At 42.2% G+C, this 20,793-nt stretch overlaps 2 protein-coding genes and 1 pseudogene across 2 annotated transcripts; 2 read left to right on the top strand and 1 right to left on the bottom strand.

The window, feature by feature from the left end:
• The first annotated feature begins 3,815 nt into the window (after window positions 1–3,815).
• Window positions 3,816–5,735, top strand: LOC121811498 (coatomer subunit zeta-1-like). The gene is made up of 7 exons (XM_042212371.1): window positions 3,816–3,969; window positions 4,499–4,658; window positions 4,767–4,914; window positions 5,006–5,083; window positions 5,183–5,261; window positions 5,359–5,442; window positions 5,536–5,735. The coding sequence occupies exons 1-6, from the start codon at window positions 3,967–3,969 to the stop codon at window positions 5,422–5,424; spliced, it is 534 nt and encodes a 177-aa protein (XP_042068305.1). The 5' UTR covers window positions 3,816–3,966; the 3' UTR covers window positions 5,425–5,442; window positions 5,536–5,735.
• Window positions 5,736–9,557: 3,822 nt separating this feature from the next.
• Window positions 9,558–13,442, bottom strand: LOC121742643 (annotated as a pseudogene).
• A 1,939-nt stretch (window positions 13,443–15,381) lies between these two features.
• LOC121810784 (GRIP and coiled-coil domain-containing protein 1-like) lies at window positions 15,382–16,477 on the top strand. Its single transcript, XM_042211514.1, has 3 exons — window positions 15,382–15,721; window positions 15,820–15,955; window positions 16,062–16,477. Exons 1-3 carry the CDS (start codon window positions 15,665–15,667, stop codon window positions 16,475–16,477), a joined length of 609 nt encoding a protein of 202 aa, XP_042067448.1. The 5' UTR covers window positions 15,382–15,664.
• The last annotated feature ends 4,316 nt before the right edge of the window (window positions 16,478–20,793 follow it).

Below are 20,793 nucleotides of genomic sequence, written 5' to 3'. Positions count from 1 at the left end.
CTCTTTAGCCCCGTCTCGTCCCGGTCGCGCCGAGACGCCCGTCCCACTGAGACACCTCGCGGGCTGTCTCACCACGCGCTTGCGCGACGTGGCGTGCTCCGGCGCCATGTGTGACGCCCACTCGCCGGCCCGCGAGTGAGCTTCGTCACGCTGACGCAATAAATCATTTTTTTTTTTAAAAAAATCGAATTTAATTAAAAATAAATAAATAAATAAAAATTAAAAACTGTAATATTACCGTTTTTTGACCGTTTTCCTTTTTTTTATTTTTATTTTTTTTTTACTCTATAAATACTCCTATTTCATTTTCATTTCACACACAAATACACATCAAATCCTCCAAATCATCTCCATTTCCTCTCCAATTTTCATCTAACCTCTCATCACAAAATGTCCGGCGACGAAAACTCTGGTTGTGGCGGCTCTGGCGGGTTTGACATCAACGCATTTGGAGACTGGGGGGGCATGTACAACGTGTTGGGTGGTTTCGGTTCCGGTTCGTCTATGCCGGGCACCCAGAGCTCGTCGACGCCGGGGGTACCAACACCCCATTTTGATGTGGATGCATACGCTCGTCCCTCCGCCCCGAGGTATTCGCATGGATTATCCCAAATTCTGGAGGATTATCCGAATGAACCCCATCCGGAAGGAGGACGAGGCGGTGGAAGCCGAGGAGGATGAGGGTGTAGGCTGACATCCGTACAACCGCAAGGACACGATGGCGGTGTACAACGCCTGGATCAGAGTCTCGTACTATCCCATTGTAGGGAATCAACAATCCCGGAAGTGTTTCTGGGAAAAGGTCACCGAAGCCTACAACGAGATCAAGCCAAGAGGGTCCCGCCGCCGCACATTGAAGATGCTTTGCGCTCACTTTGACCGAGTCGACAGGGAGGTCAAAAAATTCTGTGGCATCTACAAGAACGAAGCGGCTTATTACCAAAGCGGAGCCACGGGAGTCGACATTCTGAGATCGGCTTTGCGAGTCTACTTCGACGACACCGGCAAAAAATTCAGACATGTCGATGTCTGGGAGGCCGTCAAAGACGAGGAAAGGTAGGCCGGCGGTGTGCGGTCCAGCTCGGTCTCGACCTCGAAGCGCACGAAGCACAAGCAGGTGGCCAATACTAGTCTAGTGGGGGCGGTTCGAGCAGCGCTGCACAAGAGGCTGCCTCGCAGGAGGTTGAGGGCACGACAGGCGATGTCGGGGGGTTCTCTCGTGGGCGCTGTCGGCCGCAAGGGACCAAGGCGGCGAAGGCGGCTAGAGGGAGGAGGGGCCGAGGCGAATCAAGCCAGGTGGGCTCGGGCTCGGGCTCAGTCTCGGGCGGACACTTCCATGTCCATGTACTTGACCGCCACGATGGCGGACACTTCCCGCATGACGCCTCCACAATACCAAGCCCATATTGCCGGAATTGAGTATATGGCAAGACAAATTGGTATTCCACCTCCAGGTAGCTTGAGTGCACCGCCACAGTCTTCGGGAGATGATTCGCTGGCGGAGTAGTTTTTTTAATTTCTATAAAATTATATTTTGAATTATGTTTTTATTTATTTTGCCACGAATTTAATTATGTATTTTTTTAGGATTTTAAGTTGTATTTTTATTTTATTTAACGAAGTGTGTTTTTTATTATTGAATTTGTTGGAAAAAAAAATAAAAAATGAAATTGAATGAATAGTAAGTTAAGAGATGGTTAAGAGACAGACAAGAGATGGAGGGTTGCAGGTTCTCTCTATTAGTTAAGAGATGGAGTGAAAAGTACAGTGTGCCCATGAATAGTTAACAGATGAGACGGTTAAGAGACGGATAAGGCCACCCGCAACTCGTCAAGCGGGTGGCCCGGAACTCGTCACGCAGGGACGCGACGACATCGCGCTGTCGTCCCGTCTAGTCCCCAGCCCGTCATCATCTCGTCACGAAACCCGTTCCGCCGGGACGTAACGCGTGACAGCGCGCCACGTCGCCGTGGCGCGCTCCCAGGCCCTGCGTGACGCCCACTCGCCGGCCCGCGAGTGGGCCTAGTCATGCTGACGCAATAATTAATTTTTAAAAAAAAATCAAATTAAATACAAAAAATAAAAAATAAAAAGGGAAACGGTAATGTTACTGTTTAAAAGAACCGTTTTCTAATTTTTTATTTTATTTAATTTTTATACTCTATAAATACTCCTAATTCTTCCTCATTTCACACACAACTACACATCTATTCTTCCAAATTCATATCCATTTCCTCTCCAATTTTCATCTAACATCTAATCACAAAATGTCCAGCGACGGAAACTCCGGCGGTGGCGGCTCCGGCACATGGGATCTCAACGCGTTCGACGACTGGGGGAGCATGTACAACACATTGGGTGGTTCCGGTTCGTCGACGCCGAGCACCCAGGGTTCGGGCACGCCGGGGGGTACCAACCACCCAATTTTGATGATGATGCATACGTCCGTCCTCCGCCCCGCAGTTTTCGCAGGGATTATCCCAGATTCGGGAGGATTATCCGGTTCAACCTACTCTGGAAGAAGGCCGAGGCAGAGGAGGTTCCACGGCGGAGGCGGAGGCGGAGGAGGAGGATCTAGGCCGGCATCCGTACGGCCCCAAAGAAACGCTAGCGATGTACAACGCCTAGATCAGCGTCTCGTACGATCCCATCGCCGGGGATCAACAACCCCGGAAGTACTTCTGGGAAAAGGTCACCGAGGCCTACCACGAGATTAAGCCGAAAAAGACCCACCGCCGCACATATAAGATGCTCTGCGCTCACTTTGACCGAGTCGACAGAGAGGTCAAACGATTCTGCGGCATCTACAAGAATGAAGCGGCTCAGTACCAAAGCGGAGCCACGGGAGCCGACATTTTGAGGTCGGCTTTGCGGGTCTACTACGAAGACACCGGCAAACAATTCAAATATGCCGATGTTTGGGAGGTCGTCAGGGACGAGGAAAGGTGGGCCGGCGGTGTGCGGTCCAGCTCGGTCTGGTGAGGGCGGTTCGGGCATCGGGCCACAAGAGTTTGCCTCGCAGGAGGAGGAGACCCCGATAGACGATGCCGGGGGGTCCTCCCGTGGGCGCCGTCGGCCGCAAGGGAGAAATGCGGCAAAGGCAGCTAGAGAGAGGAGGGGCCCAGCCGAATCAAGCCAGGCAAGCTCGGGCTCGGGGGGACCCTCGAACTCCCTTATGTCCATGCACATGACCGCCACAATGGCGGGCACTTCCCGCTTTACGCCCAACCAATACGAAGCATGGCTTAACAGAGTCCTGTTTATGGCGGCACAACTTGGCATCCCGCCTCCAAGTGGCCTCAGGGCACCTCCACCGCATTCGAGGAGATGATTCGCCGGCGGAGTAGTTTTTTATTTTCTATAAAATTGTATTTTAAATTATGTCATTTTTATTTTTTTAGGATTTTAATTATGTTTTTTTTATTTTTTTGAATTTTAAGTTGTATTTTTATTTTATGTTGTAATGTTATTTTATTTTTAATGAAGTGTGTTTTTTATTAATTGAATTTGGTGGAAAAAAAAATAAAAAAAAGTACAGTGATGGGGATGGGGTAAAAAAGTACAGTGAGACCCGTAAATAATGTTTTAAGGGACAATTAATGGACGGTATAGTGACAGCGTTGTGGATGGCCTAAGAGACAGCGTTGCGGATGACCTTATATACCAAGATTAATGCTTTATAGGAATACTAAATTTTATTGTATGAAATTTGCATAATCACTGATATGTCCGTATTACTGTAATATTGTATCAAGATCATCGCTGCATACAAATACAAAATTTTTATACCTAATTTGCTTAATCGCATTACGGTAATATCTCAAACAATGAATGCTTAAATATCGCCTTTTTGTTCTCCCCATTTTACAAGAAACAAGTGAAATTTTTTTCTACTGCTGAAAGTATAGAGACTCGTTTCTGAACTTAGTTCAAGGCACGATCTTCGCGAGCTTTTCCCCATCAGCCATGGTAAATCTCTCTCTCTCTCTCTCTCTCTCTCTCTCTCTCTCTCTCTCACACACACACACACACACACACACAAACCAGGGTTCTTCATTGCAGATTTGCCAATTTCGTGATTCTTAGATTGAATTGTATAAATGATCGTGCTCATCAAACACAGACTACCTAATGTTTTTCTTTAATTGATGAGCGATTTTGCGTATTGATTATTAGGTTTTCATTGAACCCTTTACTTAAAATGGAAATATTTGCAGCTCTGTGATGCATTTGTGGGCAGAGCTTCAAATTGCATAAAAGAAATAGATCAAAATGATAAATCATGAAAACTAATGAGTAGTGATCAGATATTTTGTTGGGTTGGAGAGAAATTTCTGAACACATAAACATGGAGGGCATGTAGTTTTCTTTATTGTTGGCCAGATTTTCTGTATGACTGAAAACAATCCTCTCATATTCTCACAATGTGGGATGATCCTCACTCTTGTTTTCTTGTACACTAGTAATATATGGTGGGTTGGCTTTTCTTGTTTTGCAGGAATTTGGGCCTTTTGTGAAGAGCATTCTCATTCTTGATTTAGAAGGGAAGCGTGTAGCAAGCAAGTTCTATTCAGATGACTGGCCTACTAATGAAGAGAGGCGAACTTTCGAGAAGAATGTATTCTCCATGACTCACATGAAAAATGCCCGAACTGAAGGTGCTTTTTTGTACAAATTTTATGTTGTTTTCATATGTGTCAAGGCTAGTAGATAGAGATAGCTTAGCTTCTTATACTAATGGTTAGCCTTTGGTGACTTGTTGCCAGCTGAGGTAACTATCTTTAAGGACGAAATCGTTGTATACAAGTTTATCGAAGACCTGCACTTTTATGTTACTGGGGGTGAAGAAGAAAATGAAGTTCTGTTAGCCACTGTGCTTGAGGCAGTGCTTGGTGCCATTTTTATTGTACTCAAGTAACGTATCTCGTTTGCCTATGGGGGATGTTCACTAGTTGTGTTCTCTGTTCTGTGCAAGTAAACTTTTTTTGCTATATTTTTCATGCAGGAAAAAGGTTAACAAGATGGAGGCGCTCACACATCTGGACCTCGTTCTGTTATGCCTTGATGAAACTATTGATGGCGGGTAGGCATCATCACTCGAAATCAATTAAAGATTCGTTATTTATCGCTCTAAGATACATAAGCTACAAGTTTGTTGATGTTCTCTCTATATCATGTGTAGCATTATTGTAGATACTGATGCAAAGAGCATTGCACGTAAAGCAACAGGTGTTAGCCTTGATCCTGGGGCAGAAGAGCTGGTATGTGGTTGGTTTCAACTTATTTATGGCCTCTACAATCATGTTTATGGACTGTATTTGCTCCAGTTGTGATGCTAGTTTCTTTCTTCCTATGCAGACGATAGGTGAAGCATTGAAAAGTGCGCGCGGGCAAGTCATGAAAGCCCTTTCAGGTTTCATTTGATTCATAAACTGAGAAATGGTAAGATAGTGAAGTGAAGTTAAAAAACAAATTTCTTTTTAGCTTTTCTTATATATCAAACATAAAATAAGGCTTGCTTTTCTTGGCTTGCAGTTGAAAATATGGCAATGGAGGTAGGCACGCATGACTCTGGATTTAGTTCCAACTCTTTGGCAGATTGGTGGTTCTGATTTTCTTTCTCTCGTCTTCTGTTGATTCCAGCCTTTGACTACTACCTAGAAGTTCAAACAATATAAATACAGGAATATATTTGATCAAACAATATAATTATCAAATTCAGTTCGATTTCGTAATTGTTATTATGAAATAGATCGAAATTTAAATTTGGCCATGGTTCACGAAATTGGATGAAATAGAGCATGGCCAAATATATGAGAAAAACAAAATTCTATTTTAATTATTTCATTGCTAAATAACTCTAGATCAATATAATTATACCGAGAAATTGTTAATTTCAAATTTTAGTATGCTGCATAGAACATTTCACATTTAGCTAGATTAATTTCCAACTAAAAAGAATGAAGTCTCCACTTGGACAAAGTTTATGAAATCCATATGTTTGATCATCAAACTCAGTTCTAACGTCTCAATGCATATTAGAAGAGGTGTACACCTAATTTCCACCAGACAAGTAAAAGGCAGACATTAAATGGAGTACTCTATTATATAGTATGTCGAAAATGCATCCGACGCACTATGAATATTCAGTTATTTGAATGCCTTCGCTGTGATTTTATATTTCAATTCTTTTGTTTTAGGGCATCAGCAGTGGCGCGCCCTAAAGCCCGCCCTATGCACCGTCACGTCATCATTTTATCCTCCTACACTTTCGCCTGCAGTGCGGCGAGCCGCCCTAAGGGACGACTCTAAGCATTTTCTTTTATTTGAATATTTAAATAAATATAAAAATTGGGAAAAACCTTCATTTCATTTATAAAATTAATACATTACAATACGAATTAAAAAAATACGCAAACTCAGCGACGACGGTTACGAGCCTACACTTCTTCAATCATGTCGTTCATGAGCTGAGCATGGTCTTGTTGGTTGCGCCTAAGGGCGCCTCGCTGTCGCCGCCGCCTCCGCCTCCTCGCACTGCATTTCGGCTAAGCATTCCGCCCGCCATTGCGTCTTGAACGGCTGCATTTAAGGCTTGAGTCAAGATCGGACTACCGCCCTCCGAGGAACTCCGGTCGTCGTCATGGTTCATTTTGGTTTGTGAGAGATGGAGAAATGTGAGAGATGAGAGATGCGAGAAATGTTCGTATGAAAAATAGAATGAGAAACGAGGTTTAATAAATAGACAAAATTCGAAAAAAAAACAAAAATGCGTTGCATCATCCGCGTCGCCCACAGTGGGCGGACGATGGCGCGGACGATGTCATATCGTCCGCGCTTCCTCCGCGGACTATCTGTCGGGTGAGGACGACGCATCGTCCATCGTCTGCGCACCCACAGTAACGAACGATGGCGCGCCAGAGGCATCGGGTGGCCTATCGTCCGCCCAACTGTGGGTGGCCTTATAAGTTGAAAGCTTTACAAAATAATGAAAGCATAAATGGAAATTTATTTACACGAATTCCACGCGGTCACGCCTGTTGTTAAATGCATATTCCGGATTGATTTCGATAATTTCGAAAATTAAGTAAAAAACACTCATGAGGTTGGCATATTCCAGATTGGTGTTAATAATTCTGACGAGGATTGCTATTTTAGTTTTAAAATGTCCAAAATTGTGAAAAGACATTAAACGTGCAAAGTTCATAAACTTTCTACGATATTGTTTTAGTTATATGTTAATCTTAATTAAGAGTTTGTTATTTGGTTTCCTCGTTACGATGAAAGTTGTCTTTTAATTTATTTTGGAGAAAGTTGCCTTTAATTTATTTTGGAGAAAGTTGCCTTTGAATTATTAAAAATACAGTAGTTGACACTGTTTATTTTGATAATTTCTGGTTTCCTTTTAATTTTCTTCTTCCGTGTATGTACGGTAATTGGAATTTTATTATTTGGGATGTGTAGACTATTATTATTCAAAATTGCTTAATTATACATATTCTTATACATAAATATCAAAAAGTAAAAAGTGACCGATTAAGAGCATCCGCATCGGTGCTTTCCCTGAAGGACGACATTCGTGCCGCTGGCAGTGGCGGATCCAATGTATAACAAGAGGGTACAACTGTACCCCCAAATATTTCCTATTTAATTATATATGTAAACATTTTTCATACTGACACCGAATTGGTGCAGTGGTATTCGAGCTCTAATGTTATGTGAAACATTTGGGATCGATTCCCAGAAGCTGCGGTTCTATATTAATACTTTTTTTATACACTTATTTTTGCTCTTTTTAATTATTTTTAGATCTTTCCCTATTTACTGTATAATTGTTACTGTATAGCAAAATATTAAACTAATTCATATATAACAAATAATTTATGGTAGTTATTATATTTCTCTCTGCTCAAATATTTTGTGTTCTTTCAAAGAAATTCATTTATTTTATGTAATTTTTACATTTATATTTATATACGACATTCACAACTAATAAATATATAAGACATTTACAACTCACAAACTATTGGTATAAAATATTTAAAATTAGTAGTAGAAGAAAACTTATCGATTTTAAACTTTAAAACCCTATGTCTCTATTGTTAAATATCGTACCCCCGAATCAAAATTTCTGGATCCGCCACTGGCCGCTGGCGCGGCTTTGTGCTGTCCGCCGCTGATACGGCAATGCTCGATGCATCGAGCACGTCCGTGCCGCTGAGCAGGCCGGCGTGGCAAGACGGGATTGGCCAACGGCATAACCGTTGGCATTTTTTATTTTTTTCATTTAAAAAAAATGAATTTAATTTAAAAAATCATTTTTAAATTAAAAAATATATCTTCCTACTTCCCAATAAATTATATCTGTTTTCTCACCACTTTTAATTTATTTTTCAATTTTTCCCCTAAAATTCACATTTTCATCTATAAACACCCCCATTTCCATACAAAAAATTTCTCACCACACTACACAATTCTCATCTAAATTCTCTCATCATGTCTCAATCTTTCACTCTTACAAAAAAAATGTCCGGCTCTGACGATCACCCCTTCGACTCCCGCGGTTGGAACCACAAATGGTTCGACTCACAACCATTCCCTAGTCCGGAAACGCAATTTTCGGGCCCTCCTCAAACCCAAGGTTCTCAAATTCCGGGTGGCTACCGGCCTTACCCGGTGGACGACCAAGATGCCCCCGATGGGCAATACGGGTGGGCACCCGAACCCGGATCGGGAGGGAGCGGCGGCACTCAAACTCCTCCTACTCCTACTCCTCGTGGTGTTCATGTTCAGGGTCGTGGCGGTGACACTCACGTCCGCACCCCGTACACTCCTGCTCCCGCTCCCTTTGTGCCACCTCAACCTCCCACTAACTCGTTGTGGACCCTCTTGGCTCAACTATGGCCGAGACGTCTCACATTTCTCCCGAGCAACTTGAAGCGCTTCGGCAATGATACGAGGTCTCCGACAAACAGTGGGAATAGGGCCAGAGAACTAGTCTTCCACGGAGGTATTTTTTAGCCTTCTAATTATGTAATTTTTAATTTGTAGGATTTTAATTATGTTTTTTTATTTTTTAAGATTTTAATTAGGCAGTAATTTTTATTTTTTAGTATTTTAAGTTTGTAATTCTTAATTTTTAGGATTTTAAGTTCGTAATTTTTATTTTTTAGGATTTAATTATGTAATTTTTATATTTTTTAAATTTGTAATAGTAGTTCGAGTATTTTTAATATATTTTTATATTGTAGAAATGTTTTTAGTAATTGAAGTATTTAAATTAAATAATGGAATGGTAGGACCTTTGAGCATGTCCTTGCGGAAGAGCATGGGTGTTGTGCTCTTGAAAAAGAGCAAAAAGTAAAAAATTAATAAAAGTGAGTCCGGGCCTACATTCATGCTCTTTGGCAAGAGCATGAATGGGGATACTCTTACATTAACGGAAAGAAGAATATAAGCATGAAAACAACAGCATCAGATAAGGTTATAAACATTCGAGAACAACCGAATTACATAACTGCCATCAATCATCATTACTTCATTGTAATACAGTATAGTAGTAGTATAAAATATGTATAATATTCACTATCAAGAAAGTGTATCAAATTATTAATCATTAGGGGTACATTACTACACACTCAGATACAGTGTCTGAAATTGCTAAAATAACTTCAAAAAATACAGTGGGAATTTGGAGGGAAAAGAAAAAAAGTTATCAAATGCTGATTTTCTTGCAACACTGTATGAAAATAAGCATCCCCTGTTCTATCAACCTATAATCCAGAATAGCACATGTTGGTTTTTGCGGTTGCCAGTTCTAATCTGTCGGAAATTTGAAAATGTACCTTGTACACTTGCTCCAACAATCGCCTTATTTGGTTGCCTGAATCTAAAAATGGATTTGCTGACAAATCGAACTATCTGCCTGTATGTGTATATATATCCAACCGGACGAAAGGGAAGAATCAACATTTGGAGACGAAGTAAAAAAATTAGCACGGACCACCTGCAGCGCGAGAACATTAGCAGAAGAACGCGTAGGAAGCAAGGAGAAAAGGTGAGTGGTTCTAAGAATAGGGAATCACATGATATAAATGCAGCACAAAAGCTATATCTTTGCATTGTTTAAACCAGACTACTGTGTAAAAGGATAAGATGTTCAAATCAGACCACAGATGCTACATTTCCAAGAACGGATTGTGTTGATGATGTACTAACAAAGGTTATGAAGCAGAAACATATTACAATAGAAGTTCACTTCATCATGAGCAAAAGTCATAACTGAATCAGAAACATTCTCAACTTCCAACCAAGAACACTATAATCATATCACTACTTGATCTTTAAACTCAGTGCTAATGTTTAGCAACTACAGATGCAAGATTCATCTAAATTAGGGCATTAGCAATGGGGCGCCCTAAGGCGCGCCCTAAGGCGCGCCCTATGGCGCGCCACGTCAGCAGTTTTATCCTCCTACCTCCCCACCTGCAGTGGGGCGCCCTAAGGCGCGCCCTATGGCGCGCCACATCATCATTTTATTTATTTGTTTAATTGATTTAAATGTTTTCAACTAACAATTAATAACGAGTAAATAAAAAGGTCGAAATAACAAACGGGGACACATTAATAAAAAAAGAAGTTACACCGTTCAACTTACAAAAAAAAAACTAAGTCGGTGCAATTCCCAACTTCCGACGCAGTTCATCTATCAATGCCCGGAGGTATTCGGCTTCGTCGGGGTCGGTACACTTCTTGAGGGCCTTGTGCGTCTCCAACAACGTCCTCGCCATCGACGCTGTCGCCAACGACGAATACACTTCGGCTGCCTGGGGCGGGAGCATTTCCGGGAGCGGAGGTGGGTTGCAGCGGTCGAGGATGAGGTCGCGGCCGCCTTCCCTTTGGCCTTCGCAGCCTTGACGCCGGGAGGACGTCGGGAGGACATCGGTGTGCCGGAACCGCTGTCGTCCACGTACAACGGTTGAGGTCAACCGGTTGATTGCCGCTGCCGCTGCTCGTGTAACCACCAACTTCGGTGGTCTTCATCCTCTTTGGCGCACTAGTGTGCAGAATTCCACCTTGGAATTTCTGCTTGTCCCTCAAAAGCGTCCAGATGGCCTCGTGCTTGAACTCGCCGAACATCGACCGGTACGACAATATCGCTTTAGCACGCACGTCTTCCCAGCTCTCGCCGCTCCCTGTGCCCGCGCGCACTTCTCGAACTCCGCCGCGTACAAGTTCACTTGCTTCTTCACTTGATCCCAGTGCTTGCGGAGTTGCTCACGCTTGCGCTTGTACGCGTTCGGCGGCTTGGCCGCATTGTAGAGGTCGGCGATGCGCTCCCAGTACGCGAACTGCCTCTGGTTGTTCGCGAATATCGGATCTTCCGATATATCTACCCAACACCGGGCCAAAATGAGAGTTTCCTCGTCGGTGTAGTTTGTACGACCGGGGGCGTACTCATCGCAATCACCGGGAGGCGGCAACTTCTGCGCCCGCTGCCGGTTCCGCTTCTTTTGGCTGGGGCGGAAGCGGTCGCGGCGGGGTCGGGATCGGCCGCTGCGGCGTCACGTCGGGAGGGGGCGACTGGTCGGGTTGGAGACGGCTCCATGTCCGACAACCCATACGAGTCCGTACTGAAATCGGGATCGTATTGGGCGTTGGTGTCGAACGAACGATATTGGCCGGGTTCTGTACCCGGCCAACGCGCATCTCCACTAAACATAGGACTATTTGGACTTGAAGCCATTTCGTAGTAATTATGTAAATGTAAGTTTCGAAAGTGAAATTGTGAAATGAAATGTAAAACGAATGAACTCTATTTATAAAACAACCAAACCGCGTGCCATCGTCCGCGACCTATCGTCCGTGTACGCCACAATGGGGAGGACGATGGCGCGCCCGATGCCTATCGTCCGCAGCCATCGTCCGTGTACGCCACAATGGGGCGGACGATGGCGCGGACGATAGGCATCGGGCGCGCCATCCTCCGCGCCCTTAGTATCGGCCGCGACGATCGTCCGCGACCTATCGTCCGTATCCGCAATGGGCGCGGATGATCGATGGCGCGGACGATGCGCGCCATCGGGCGTGCCATCGTCCGCCCATTGCGGATGGCCTTAGAGCATCAAAAACACTAGATATAACACAATGCCTAATCAGAAGACTTGCACACCCAATTTCCACCCCAGACAAGCATTGAAGCAGTCATAATTACACAATCAGTCTAATTTTTTTTACTACCTTATTCGGAGGTTGATCTAATCAATGGCTTCTGCAAGAGGGCAGTCAAATAAACCTCGCCATTCTTATCACTCTTGCTAGCCACAGCCCACTTCACCTTCTTGTACCCCAATTTCCCGATCAACGGCGCGTAAACCTTCTCAAGATCCAATCTTTTACTGAAAAAACGGTCCAACAACAAGTACCCCCCACCTCTCAACACTCTATCCACATCAAAAAACAAGAACTCCATCGCCGCCACGGGAATCCAACGGTTCACGGCGTGGCCGCACCGCACGAGATCAATAGTCCCATCAAACACCGGCAGCCGCTGCTGCAGCGGCGCGTGGAGCGCCACCAGCCCCCTCGCCGCCGCGGCCTCGCTGTACGGCGCCCCGAGATTCATGGTGGTCGTCACCACAGTCACATTCCGCAGCTTCATCTGCGCCGCGAAGGTCCCGCTCCCGCCGCCGACGTCGAGCCCTAGCCGGATCACGCTCTTGGCGGACTCCGCCAGCTTAAAAAGCTGCGGAATTGAGAGATCCAGATCCGTTTCGGAAGTCAAATACCTCGATTTCTCGACCCGCATGTCGAATCCCATTTCCGGATTCTGCTTGGCGAAGCAGGAGAAGGTTTTGCAGGTGTAGTGGGTGAAAAGGGCGGTTTTATCGGGGAGGGGGGAGAAGGGGTCGGAGGGGAGAGGGGGAGAAGGGGAGGGAGGGTTTTGGAGAAGCAGCGGCGGCGGGGGAGGGGGTGGCAGCCTCTGAGGATGAGATCCTCGGCTAAGGGGGAATCATCAGGGCAGGGGAGAAAGGGGTGTAGTTCATGTAGTTGTGGAGGAGGATTGGGTTGTCTCTGCAGGAGGAGGCGATGGGGGAGAAGCGGGTGTAGAGGAGTAGATCGGAAGGGGCGGCGGCGGCGGAGGAGGAGGAGGGGGGATTGTTGGAGGGGCGGAGGTGGTTGATGGTGGCGCGGATGGTGGAGAGCTGGCGGATGAGGTGGTCGGGGACGGGGGAGGGGAGGGGGAGTGGATTGGATGGTGGAGGAGAGGTGGTAGAGGGAGAGGATGTTGGTGGCGACCATGGCGAGGAGGAGGAGAAAGTTCAGCCCCATCGGCAAAGCCATGGCTTTTCTTGATGTGCTCATGATTTTGTTCTTGCTCATTGGATTGTAGTGGCTGTGAATCTGTGAGTGAGTGTCAATGTCAACTTTAACTGGCTAGCTTCTTGGGAATCTTAATTTGATCGTCACTTTGGAATCTTAACTTTATCTAGATCTTCTCTACTCTCAAATTATGTTTTTGCCCTTGGCGTTGCGGATCCTTGATGTGAAAATTTCAAGCCAAATTCCATTCACAATCTTTTGATCATAAAATCATGTGTTGTACTAACTTGTAAGAATATCTCAAGTGAGTACTTTTATATTGGCTATTTCAAATATTAGGGATTTGAAATGTTGCATGAAAAAGCTATTCCAAAATTATGTAATTTATATAAGAGCTTCTGCGTCGTAGTACTTTTCGATAAGAGCGTTCGTGCTGCTGATAGAGCATGCCATTGCAAAGCGGTGAGCATGGGGCGTTGCATGAGCACGAGTTCCGTCGTCCAATTTGTAGGTGACATACAACATATTTTTAATTTTTTTCATAAATACGAACATCATGTAATGCTTAGCTGTTGATTCCTTAATGATAATAAATGAAACATAAATGTAACTTATTTGTTGTGATTGAGTTAATAAATTTGCAACGAAGGATACATGTGTTACAATTCTATAACCTTTTAATTGAAGAATGCAAAATTATAAAAACAAAAATTTTAGATTGTTATGACTTATGAGGGTAGTGATAAAATACAAACTCATATATTATACAATCTTCAAACATTTCAATATAGTATCAACACAACGTCAACACAATGTCAACACAATGAGTGTTTGGTTTGCAAGATTGTATCCGTGACTAAATTTGTTGTGTGTTTGGTTAATGAGATTCAACCCAAAACTCAATCCTAGATGGATAATCATGAGATAATTTGTCATACCTAACCCCTTATGACTAAAATAATATCACAACTCAATCATAGATTGTATATTGACATTATTTTATCTTGCAAACCAAACACCACCACAGTGTAAAATTTCAAGATTTTGATGTCAACACAATGTCAATACAATGTCAACACAACATCAACCGTTGACATTGTGTTGCCACTTTTTTTTGCTGTTATTTTATCATCTATTTATATTTTCTAACTGTCCAGATCATAGTTTGAAGTTTGTACAATATTTAGAGTTTACATTTGATCACATTCGTGACTTATGATAATAGTAGAATCAAACAAAATAACAAAATAAAAATAAGATCAAAAGGTTCCGGGGCAAAATGGGTTTTCATCTTCAGTTTCAGAGTCAATTCAAATCGGTAAGTCGGTGGCTTCAATTGGGCTGTACCATCTCAAATTGGGCCCAAAAAAAGCCCAATAAAAATCACTCTAAACTATCTACGAAATCCCAATTTAGGAAATAACGGTTGTTAAGAGTCTTTAATGAATGCAATAAGTATTTATACAGAAAAGTACTTAGTGAAATACTATTACAAATTAAAATTAATAAAAGCACATTTAGACTCATAACCCCTAAATTTGGGAGTGTTAAAATGGTAAATGGAAAATGTTAAATTACGACCGATAAAATTTTAGATCTAAACCGTTTAAAGATTATCCACAATAATCGCACCTTAGCCACGTCCTAGCAATAGCCCAATCAAAAACTCCTCATGACCCATATTATGCCCTTCCCACAATCTAGGTAATTGCTTAGTCAAACAACAACTAGCAATATACAGTCAATGCCCTAGCCCTCTCGAGAAAAAAACACAATAAACAACAACAATAACGAAATGGTTGGAAAAATAAAACACAGAAAAAAGAGAAATAAGAATAGGTATTTCATAGAACTTTTTGAAAAAAGATCGGCTAGCCGATTGCTCTATCCGCGCATTAGTGGACTAGCAAGCGGCTAGCGCACTCATCACGCCCTAGCTCTACGGCGTGTTTTTTCGTCCTCTCGGCTAGGCTACCGCAATAGCGTGGATGCTCTTAAAAGGGCATATTTAAGTTCTATTTTTTGTTTATTTTAAAATACAATTTGTTACTACTACTCTATATCTGATTCTAGGGTTTATCTGAAACAGCAGAATATATTGGGGGGTTTTGGGAGCAAGAAAGGGTAATATTTTGACTGTTACGAAATCATCGATCCTCACTTGCTTCATCTCTTCCATTGACGCGCATTAAACGGCGTCGCTTTCATGGGTTTATTAAGCCAATGGCCGCTTCATTCTCTCTTACAATGCTAGATTCCGCTTCCAATCGGTGGGATACAATCCCCGCGTGGATTTTAATTTTTCTAGAAATTAAGGGTGTCATTTAACGCTTCTGAAGGAATGCCGCAGGATGTGGTGGTGCAGGAAGACAAGCCTTCCGGTGCCTGCTGTGCCACGGTAATCTTAGTTTTATTTTCCCCGGTTTGTGGTTTTGTGATGGGAGTTTTATTTGCAGAGTTATTTTTAGTGGTTTTAAATTCCGTGGATTCTTGCAGTTGCAAAAGAAGTACTCAAAGCTGTCGGAGAGGTTTGCGAAGATTGATTTGTTGAAGAACCAGTTTCGCGACTGCGCGAAAGGGTTGCAGAAGGAATATGACGAGGTCGAGAAAGCTAATAAGAGTCTGAGGAAAGGTGATTTGCGTACCTCTCTATTATTTTTTTGTATCTATTATTGTTATTATTAGTTAATCATTGTTATTCCTTCCTTCTTATGATCTTTTAATTTTCTTTCGTCCAGAATTGGAAGAACTCAAATTGCAGGTTGATTTTTGGAAAGATGAGAAAGATAAAGTGGATGGTAGGTGTACTGATCTTGAGGATGAGGTTTCGGCTCTTCAAGATGAGATTCAATTGCTGAAGCAAAGCAGCGGCTCTGCTTCTCACCAAGAAGATGAACAGCTTCAAGAACGCATTGCTCAGTCTGAAGCAGAAATTAAGCAATTGAACAAGCTTCTGGACCAAGAGAGGGGGAAGGCAGCTTCCGAAAAGAAGAGCGCAGAGTTGGAGAAGAAGAAAGCTGATGAAGCTTTGAAGAAGTTAGAGAAGGGAAGAAATCAGATTTGTGAGTTGCAGAAGGCTGCTATTGTATATAGGAAAAATGCTGAGGAATATAAACTTATGTGGAGAAGTTGCAAAAAGAAACTGATGATATGAAGTCAATGTTGGCTTTGGAAAAATCTAGATCAGAAGATGTTGAGAAGAAATTGGAGGCAGAGAAACAGAAATCCATTAGTGAAAGAAAAAAAGGCTGACTTGGCAGTGGCTAAATCTGAAGAGTTGCAAAAACTTACTGAAACAAGTTTGGAGAAGGATCGAGCAGATGAGTTAAATCAGAAGTTGGAACAAGCTAAGAATAGGGTTGAACAGTTAGAGGGTGAGTTGCTTAAACATAAATGCTCTGAAAAATCTGAAGATAAGCTTTTGTTGGAGAAGTTTAAAAAGGAAACCGATGATTTAAAGTCAATGTTGGCTTTGGAGAAATCTAAATCTGAAGCTGCTCAGAAGAAAGTGGAGGTGGAGAAACAGAAAGCCACTGAAGAAAGAAAACAGGCAAAGTTGGCGGTGGACAAATCTAATGAGCAAAACAAACTGGCTGAAATGAATTTGAAGAAGGCCACGTCTGAGAAAACTCGAGCAGATGATTTGAATCAGAAGTTGGAACAAGCTAGGAATAGGGTTGAACAATTAGAGGTTGAGTTGCTTAAGCATAAATGCTCTGAAAAATCTGAAGATAAGCTTTTGTTGGAGAAGTTTAAGAAGGAAACTGATGATTTAAAGTCAATGTTGGCTTTGGAGAAATCTAAATCTGAAGCTGCGCAGAAGAAAGTGGAGGAGGAGAAACAGAGAGCCACTGAAGAAAGAAAGAGGGCAAAGTTGGCGATGGACAAATCTAAAGAGCTAAACAAACTGGCTGAAACGAATCTGAAGAGGGCCATGTCCGAGAAAACTCGAGCGGGTGATTTAAATCAGAAGTTGGAACAAGCTAGAAATAGGGTTGAGCAATTAGAGGGTGAGTTGCTTAAAAATAAATGCTCTGAAAAATCTGAAGATAGGCTTTTGTTGGAGAAGTTTAAGAAGGAAACTGATGATTTAAAGTCAATGTTGGCATTGGAGAAATTTAAATCTGAAGCTGCTCAGAAAAAAGTGGAGGTGGAGAAACAGAAAGCCACTGAAGAAAGGAAAAGGGCAAAGTTGGTGGCGGACAAATTTAAAGAGCAACAGAAACTGTCTGAAATGAATATGAAGAGGGCTATGTCTGAGAAAACTCGAGCAGATGATTTGAATCAGAAATTGGAAGAGGCTAAGAATAGGGTTGATAAATCCAGTCCCAGCAGGAATGCAGTTCTAGCCACTGATGCATGTACTGAAATGCTAAAGCATGACACCCAATTCTCTAAGTGGGTGGAAAAAATGCTTTTGGAGAAAGACCATACTATTATTAGGGAGAAAAGGCGGGCAGATTCAGCAAAAAAGAAAGCAAAGAAACAGACAAAAGTTGCAGAGGAACACAAAAAGATGTCCATGGAACAAAAACACCGGGCCGATCAACTATCTGAGCAGTTAGAGAATTACAAGCTCAGGTTAGAAGGGTTGCAGAAGGAAATGCAGGAGTTCATTTCACGGAGAAATTATACTGGTATTTCTCCCATAACAAACAATGATATCAATTTTGAAACTGATTCAGTTGAATTTCTAAAGAAACAATTGGAGCTAGAAAAGTTGCTTGCAAAACATGCAACAAGCAAGCAAAGATAGAAGCTTTTCGTAACAAGGTACTAGAACAAGAGTTATGTCGCCTAAAGCAGGAGAGTCACCAATTCCAACAACACTTGAATAAGCTAGATAAAAGTTTGTCGCATGGCTCTGGAGGCATAGATCAGTTGAAAAGGGTTAGTTTTCTCACTCATAATCGTTAAACGCTTTCATATTCATTATTAATCAGGAATGTGTAGTCTGTATATCTTGTTTCTTAATTTATAGAAAGAGTTCTTGCATATTTGTGTTTTTCTTTTTGTCTATTTCTTGTAGTTGAGATAATTGATTGCAGCAATCTACATCATTATCACTAGCTTTACTTTTTGCTCATAAAATTGTGAAATAAAGCCATCATGGCTAGTTACTTCTACTGCTCTGTTCATGTAATCACTACTGTAGCTCTATTTGTGCATTGGTTTGAACTTTGGTGGTCCTTTATTGTTGTTTTTAGTTTAGCAGTATTATGTTTCACTGGGCTCGTGTGTGAATCTATGAGATATAAGATAAGATAATGCAAATGACAGCTGATTTCTAGTGTCTAATAAAGTAGACTTTTATCTTTGCATGCATGATATGGTGATGATAATATTTATGTTGATGATAGATTTTTATATTGGTTGATGTACTATATAAAGCATTCCAACATCTCACGTGTCGAGTCTCAACTCTCTCCAGGACTTTTTTATTTGGCAATAAACAATTGTATGGCAGTGTGAATGTATAGGTTAAAGACCTGTCTAAGTATTATTTAGTCTTTTAAAGTGCTTGAGAAATAGTACCCTGACTTTTGTTAGTGTCAATTGTACACATACGACTCCATATTTATAGTCCTAATTCGTGCCCTCATGTGTGGACTGGTGCTAATTGGCTCGTTTATGTTACTTTCAGATTAGCGGTCAGACCACCGAAATGGAAATATTAGGCATCGATGGGGATCATAGGCTACTCATGTCAGGTATAGATTCTAGGATGGACCCTCCATATCGAGGTTCCAACCGAAAAATCTTACAGGGTTCTGCCTTATATTCCAGTTCGGCATCTTTTTCTGATCGACCCTTGGTGGGATCACAGAAAGAGACACATTATCTTTTATGACATCAGCTAACCTGGGGGAGGATGTGTCAAACTTCACTCCAAAGATCTCTGGTAAGATGCAAAACAAGCTAAATGTTTCTAAAGCTGATAACAGATCTAGGACTCCATTGAAAGACAGTCCTAGTAAAAGAAGAGTTGTCTTGCGTGAGAAGAAGAGGATTCTTGGTGCAGCAAAGCCCGTAGAAAATTTGTATGTTACGGGTGAGAAGTTGCAACAACAGGTGTCTGAAAAACTACCCTTACTGCATGATATTCTCAATGGTCAAATGGATGAACCTCGAGAAGAGAGTCTGAAAGGAACTTCGACAGAGCTTTTCAGACCACTCAAGAAGAGGAAAACCTCTTCAGAAGGAATGGTAATTATTCACCATCCGCAAGACTCTGGCAGTCAAAAGGCATCCCTGATTCTGATATCAATAACTCAGATGCTTGTATACCTGCTTCATCACCAGGGTCTGATGCAGTCAGATCTGATTTGGTCTTGAGGGATGGAACAAATAATATTTCTGGACACAACCTGTCCACTCCAGATTTTGACCAGATGGTCACTGGTGACTATATGAAGTTGCTAGAGATGGACAATACTGCTGATGAAGAATCCTATTGTAGAGCGATTGCCAGGCCCCTATCTCCTACTCTACCTGGGGTTGAAGTAGTTAGCTTCTGAGATGCTGGTACGTGAGAGTTCCCAAGAGGGGTGCAAATGTGAGTAGTTATAACCGTTATTGAAACGGAAAAGAATCTCACTAGTTTGTATCTAACGGCGGCCTCTGTTCCATCACTGTTGGCAAATGGAGCATAATTCTGACCACTTTCCGAAAGATACAACCCCACTAGCAGCAAGTGATACTCCATTGTCAAGAAACCATGTTTCAAGTTGGAAGTGGGAATGCCCTATCTTACTGGTTCTGGAAACAAAACTATTGAATCATGTGAAAACGGAAGTGCATCTTTGTGGTGAGACTCCAAAGTTTTTAATTGTATCTCAGACAACAAAGACATTTCTAGCATTTTTAGGATCCTTCAGACAACATGCAGTTGCATGCCGCAATGTTCGTTTGATCATTCAATGGAGATGTTCATTCAAAACGTTATACACATCCTTTCTAAAGCTAAAGATCTCTCAACTAGGTGAGTTAGTTTATTTGGTAGTGGTTCCTTACTTTAGTTGTTTTATTATCAATTTGTTCTAGGAGTTAACTGTCACTACAATTTGTTTGGAACTGCCAGAAGATAGATTGTAGGATGCTTATGAGTTATGAGTCATTTCACCCCCTTAACTGTTTGGCCCTCCAGATACAATACTGACAGGCATCTGTAAGAATTTTTGAATAAGATAGTACTTAATATATAGGTCCGTGACCACAAGACCAGACTCTGTTAAGATTTGTGTTTGCACCACTTCCCCATGGTTTTTCAAATATCCATGCGACTTCTAAGTTCTGTTCTGGTAACATGAAAGACCCGAAACGAGACCATGCTTTGCCACATTGTGATAGGTGTCATTCATATTTCTAATATTAAAAATAAAAAGTTTGAAGAATGAAAAAAAAGCTCGGCCCAATTGCTAATAATAGTTCTTACATTTATGCTGTGGTTTGCAGGGAAAAGCGATGCGT

Source organism: Salvia splendens, chromosome 7, assembly GCF_004379255.2.
Source record: "Salvia splendens isolate huo1 chromosome 7, SspV2, whole genome shotgun sequence".
Taxonomy (NCBI): Eukaryota; Viridiplantae; Streptophyta; class Magnoliopsida; order Lamiales; family Lamiaceae; genus Salvia; species Salvia splendens.
Note: the sequence above shows the minus strand (reverse complement) of the source record. Positions and strands in the feature narration are given on the sequence as shown.